General features: G+C 37.8%; 1 protein-coding gene across 1 annotated transcript in view; it reads right to left on the bottom strand.

Moving 5' to 3' along the window:
- The window catches only part of MYO1B (myosin IB), a 195,333-nt gene that overhangs the window by 69,813 nt on the left and 119,520 nt on the right, over positions 1-6,000 (bottom strand). Inside the window, exon 6 of the mRNA XM_007936644.2 lies at positions 5,583-5,646. Within this exon, the coding sequence (XP_007934835.1) occupies positions 5,583-5,646 (64 nt within the window). The remainder of the gene's footprint in view (positions 1-5,582; positions 5,647-6,000) is intronic.

Consider the following 6,000-nt stretch of genomic DNA (forward strand, 5'->3'; position numbering starts at 1 on the left):
AAGGTTGGGCATTCCTACTTCCGTAGTGATAACTGCCTCAGAAACCCAAGTAGGGGTCGCTAGGAGTCGGGGCCGACTCGATGGCAAATAACAACAACATAACAGGAAACTTGCTGAAAAGCCGTGGTAGCACAACAGTTAAATTCTTGGCTGCTTACCCTAAAGGCTGGCAGTTCGAACCCACACAGTGGCTCTGTGGGACAAAGTCCTGCCAATCTGCTTCCATATGCTCACAGCCCAGAAAACCCTATGGGGCAGTTGAACTCTGTCACATGAGGTTGCTTTGGGCCCAAAATCGACTAGATGATACCGACCAACAAGAATCTTGCCACACTTCACAAGCCTGGGCAAGTTGCTACCTCCTCATTTCACTTAAAAAAAAAAAAAGGCAATTCCGAGTCATGGAGACATGGAGAACTCAGGGGTGTCACAGCAGAACTGTGCTCCACAGAGCTGTCAACAGCTGAGGTTTTGGATACAGATCACCAGGTCTTTCTTCCGAGGTCCTGTGGGGGGACTTCCAGCCTTTCGGTTAGCAGCTCAATCACCATCTGCACTGCCCAGGGACTCCTTCTCACCTCATAATGGAGCTTTAATGATGACAAACTATTATTCGGAGGCACATATACAATAATCGCATATCAGCAAAGCAAATAGTAGCATTGCAAGACGTGGAACAATACTTTCAAATCATGTTGACAGAGCCACACTGTACAACAGCAACATACTGGCCTGCATAATGGTGGGCTCTTTGAACAACAGCTTATAAACAAAGGAGAGGGAAGAAACTTCAGTGGCTGTCCGATTTAGCAGATAACAGCCACCAAGTTAAAGAATAATAGAAACTCGTACAGCACAGGGAAAGGAATGCTGGCCAAGAGGACTTCTCAAACCACACGCACTGACATGATCAGTGATGACTATGATATTCAAATATGAAATATAATACTATCAGGTTTAAAAGGAAAGGTACAAAGGGACGTAGAAGGGGAACTTGTACAGACCGTCCATTATGCAGTTGGTGCTTTGCATTTGTTATCTTATTCAACCCTGAACACAATCCTGAGGTCAGTTTTATAATCCCTACTTTATAGATGAGAAAACGTGGCTCACGCCACACTGTTGGTAAGCTGTAGAGCCAGAATGCAACACTTCAGATGACAAGAGTATCATGTTTTATAATTTTGTACTTTAGAACTCTCCAGCCAAAAAAGAACAAACAAAACAAAAAACACAATGTCTGTGCACACTTGGAAATGTTCTCTGAGAAATCCATGACTTCAACTAAGCAACTCAATCACAAAATGAGAAATCTTTTATTACATGGCAGCTGAAGGTTTCACCATTTAAAATGTTTACTCTATTACCCTAGAGCCTCCTGCTTCAGTTTTTTAAATGATTTTTCTCAAAAGTTAGGAGCTTCCAGGTAGAAAAGTAATCAAGAAAAATGTATGCCCCAAAATAATTACTAATGTTTAAAACCATTCCCCATTCTACTTTTTTTATGTGCATGCACCAACATAATCTAATAGCATGTAGCCAAATCAAACAATTACTACAAGTATAGAAAATAAATTCCGTATAGAACATAAACTTAATTCACTATAATGACTCACCATTTTAATTTCCTTAAAAGTGCCCCTAAATTAAACCAAAGCAGAAAACGGGGCACAGCCTTCTCTTCTGCTTTAGGCACTTGTGCCACAACTGACTACACCTCTGCGAACAAGATTTATTTTAAAAGAGTATAGGAGATGCCAGTTATTTAGCACAGAAACGAATTCAAACACTCCAGATATTCCAGTACAGTTGTACTCCCCTCTCAAAATCAATATATATTTAAGTTAAAGGGAAGGTATGAACTCATTGAGCCACTCTAAAGGGAAAAGTAAACAGGCAGGTACAGAAACGTGCAGTCAGAACTTCCCCACCTACCCCACTATGCCACTATCACTATGACTATGAACAGAAAGAATCAGGCCATTATTCAGGGTATTCTTAGTTCTGACTAATTATCAGCAAAACCATGATATATATGTGCTCCTATGCATGTCACAGGATGAGCTCCCTAAGGTGCAAGGTTTGAAAGAAGTAAAAGGTCCACTGTTTGCACCTGCCAGAAAAGGACTAAAAGGATAAACATGGTTGGGGAAAAGCATTACTTTGGGACATTACAGCAGAAGGCTTAGATAGTCTGGTAGATTTATTTCATGCTTACTCTTCCCTCCTAGGGAGCTCTGGTGGTGTAATACCTAAGGCATGTGACTGCTAACCAGAAGGCTGGCAGTTCAAACCCACCAGCCAATCTTCGGAAGGCAGATTGGGCAATCTACTTCCGTAGAGGTACCGCCTCAGAAACCCAAGGAGGGGTCGCTATGAGTAGTATCAACTCCATCGCAGTGAGTTTGTTTGTTTTTTCTTCCCTCCTAAAAAAAGTAGGCCAAGCTCTTGATTTTAAAAAAAGCTGAAATATCAGCTTTGCCTTAGTTTTGCTAAGTCTCTGTCCTATCTACCTGGGGTTGGGAACTAGAGACAATAAACAAAGAAGTATTCAATAATTAAAAAAAAAAAAAAAAAATGCATTTATTGAATGCTTACTTTGTGCTGGGACAATGGCTTTAGATGTTAGTAAGTAAATTAAATCTCACCAGAACCTAATGAGATCAGTACTACTAATATACTTACTATTTCAAAGACAAAGAAAGTTAAATAACTTGTCTTTTCGTTTGGACATAAGAAACCACATGATAAGCCAATAAAAATTACTTAAGTAGGCTTCTTGGTATACCTCAAATATTGAAGCTGGAAAAGGTAGGGCTTATCTGCATGTAACCAGTTCCATCCTCATCTACTGCATTTACTGAGCACCTACTGTGTGCCAGGTACTACAGTAGGCTCCTGATACACTACTGTATCTCAATTATAAATGTATAAATACTATGAAACCAACAAACATTAACAAAGTAGAAGAAATATTATCTCACATCAATCAAACATCTGGATGTGCTGTTCCCCCTATTCTTTCTTTTGTACAGAAACAAATGCCTGCCATTTCCTGTTTTAGCAGCATCTCTCTGCTAATCACACTAACCTTAGAGGCACATAGATTTCAGTTTTCAATTTCAGTTTTACAGTTTAAAGAGACAGTGAGTTATTGAGTTTTCACTTCTGCATCCTGGGCATACAACTGGGTTATCTCTTGTCCATCTCATAGTAATAGCAATAAACAACAAATATACTTCCATATTTGACATACAAAGCCATTTAACCTAAGCAGTACTATCCTATCCAATTCATTTTCATGTTAAAACTTTTTCTTCAAGACTTTTCTCTAACAATTATGTACTTTAACAAAATTAGCTACTTCCAATGTATAGTTTTAGCTAGGTGTTTTTCCTAGGTTATCAGAAGCTAATTTTGTTTTGTTTTTAGCAGCTTGTAGAGAACAAGAGTGGGCTTACCCATTGCTTTACATGCCCATAAGCCAGTTGGCAGCAACTCCCAATGCCACCTATGAGTGAGTCTTCTACACAGGATGAAATGTCTTGCTCTTACCGCTAATGTATTCCTTTCCTCTCCAAAGCAAAGGATATGAAATAACTAGGGTGTTGTCATTACCACACATTTCAATATAATTTCATTGTGGGAACAAATGTTAACAAATAAGAAATCCATTCATGAAGATAGATTAATCTTAGTTGGAAAAGAACAGAGTGTTTAATATTTATTTTCCATGGAGACTGCAAGAAGTAGGGGCCAGGAAGACATTTCTGTTTAGGACTTAAAAGTTTAAAACTTAAAACCTAAGTTATTGCCTAATGCTTATAATAAAGTAATTCTTATTTTCCTATAATCTTCAAGAGTAATACTGATTGAATCATTCCACAACATTTAGCTATAGATTCTATTATTAAAACAACAGTAAACTTACTCTTCAGTGCTCAGAAAAACTTATCTTTTCCTATACAGCTCTCATCAGCTTCCACATATTTCAAAGGAGCTTGCCTAACAAGTTTTTCAGGTATTACAATTATTTGTTTTTGGTTATATCATATATAGTTTGCACAAATCTGCTATCAAATTTGACATATAAAAACCCATGTAAACTAAGTAGAACTATCTTATCCAATTTAGTTTTGTATTAAAACTTTCTCTTCAAGACTTTTTTCTAATTACATATTTTTACAAAACTAGCTTACTCCAAGGCATGGCACAAAAGAAGTGTGTAGTCAGGCAAACTAAAATGGAAAATTAAATTATTTAAGAAACCACAGAATTCTGGAAACGGGAAACCACAGAATACATCTAATTCAACCTCACTGGTTGAGGAAACACTAGCCCCAGAAGATTACTCTATGTTGTGATTAAAAAGTTAAAAGAAAAAAAAGCTCAGTTACACAGTTTTCTCAAAGTACTTAAAACACTAATTTTCAAACGACATTCCTCTGGGCCCAGCCCTCCTTGGGAAGGTCTCAAGGGTCACCTGGTACATGGCTTCTGGGCTCCCCATCTCCTCTTCAAGCAGATCAGTCCTCTGTTCCTGTTTCATCTTTGAGGGATTTGGAATAAAACGCCAGTGGATGCAGGTAGGCCTCTACTCCAACAAGCCCAGGAAGCACTACTTCAGATAACTCAGTCAACTTTGCTGTATTTTTTTCCTAACTAGACTTTTTCATTCTGCACACCTAATAGCACCATGCAGGGGGAAGAGGTCAGGGAGAAGTGAGAGGTTCAGTACTGTTACCCTCAACAAAAAGGGGTCTTGGAAGATAACCAGGTCATGGCTCCATCAGTAGTTGCAGCGTAAATTTTCTAATCTAACAGACCCCCAAATTGTCACAAGCAGAGCCCATCTGGGTGATGCCAGGAGCACTGTGGCTCTGAAGCACTGAGCCATGTTTGTAACCTATACTGACAACTCCGCATGGTGCTCTTGAGCCCTCTTTAGGAAACTCTGGCTGTGGAAAGGTTCAGCAGACTTCACCTGATTTCATTTATTTTTTTTTTTCCATCTTCAACAGTGAACATTTCACTTCTACAGGCACAAATCATTACTACAAGAGGCAAATAAATCTGTGTTTCCACTTAACGTGCACATCACTTTTCAATCATCTAAACACACAGGAAGAAAAACAACGTTTCTCACAATAAAATTGAAAGAAATGGGCCAGTCACTTTATTTGTTACCAAAAATGTTACTTAATTAAAATCAGTTACTCATACTTTCTTTTTAATCACAACATAAGCATTTTGTTACGGGAAATATCCCCTTACGATCTTTTGAGAATCGGATTGGAGTAAAGACGTATGGACTATAAAATACAGTTGGACCAATACTTACTTTTTTAGAATTTCTAAAAAATTTTAACAGTAAAGATTTTAAATGATCTTTTAAAAAAGATTTATTGATTACGTTACATTATAAAACATTCTGAAATGCAAAGGCTAAATGTCTATGTACAAGAAAAGGGAATGTATTCTTATAACCATCTCCTAAAGACACAAGTGTCTACAATGCTCAATTATAAATGTATGTTCTACTTGTCTGATCTTCTTTAAAAGGATCAAAGTGAAATACTCACAGTTGCTTATCACTCCTCCCAGTGGATCACCTTTAAAGTCAAATTCAATATCCATATATTTGCCCTGCCAAAGAAAGACTCTGTAAGTTTTCAAATTCATCCAAAAAAAATCCAAATAACATTATTTTCTTCAAGAACAGCATAGTCGGCACTTACTTTTATATATTTATTTCAGTGTAATTAAGAAAGGCATAGCTTATGTAACTACGACAGGAACAATATACTTCCATAAATAATTCATATAAATAACCCATTAGCTCAAACCTAATATATCCTCTAAAAACAGATCTCAGTCATTACTTAACTGTTCCATTTCAGATGTTGTTGTTGTTGTTGTTATGTGCCATCGAGTCGGCCCCGACTCATAGCGACCCCTCCTTGGGTTTCCGAGGCAGTATCACTACGGAAGTAGGATTGC

This window comes from Orycteropus afer, unplaced genomic scaffold, assembly GCF_000298275.1.
Source record: "Orycteropus afer afer isolate SDZICR_OR568_19922 unplaced genomic scaffold, OryAfe1.0 scaffold00001, whole genome shotgun sequence".
NCBI classification, from domain to species: Eukaryota; Metazoa; Chordata; class Mammalia; order Tubulidentata; family Orycteropodidae; genus Orycteropus; species Orycteropus afer.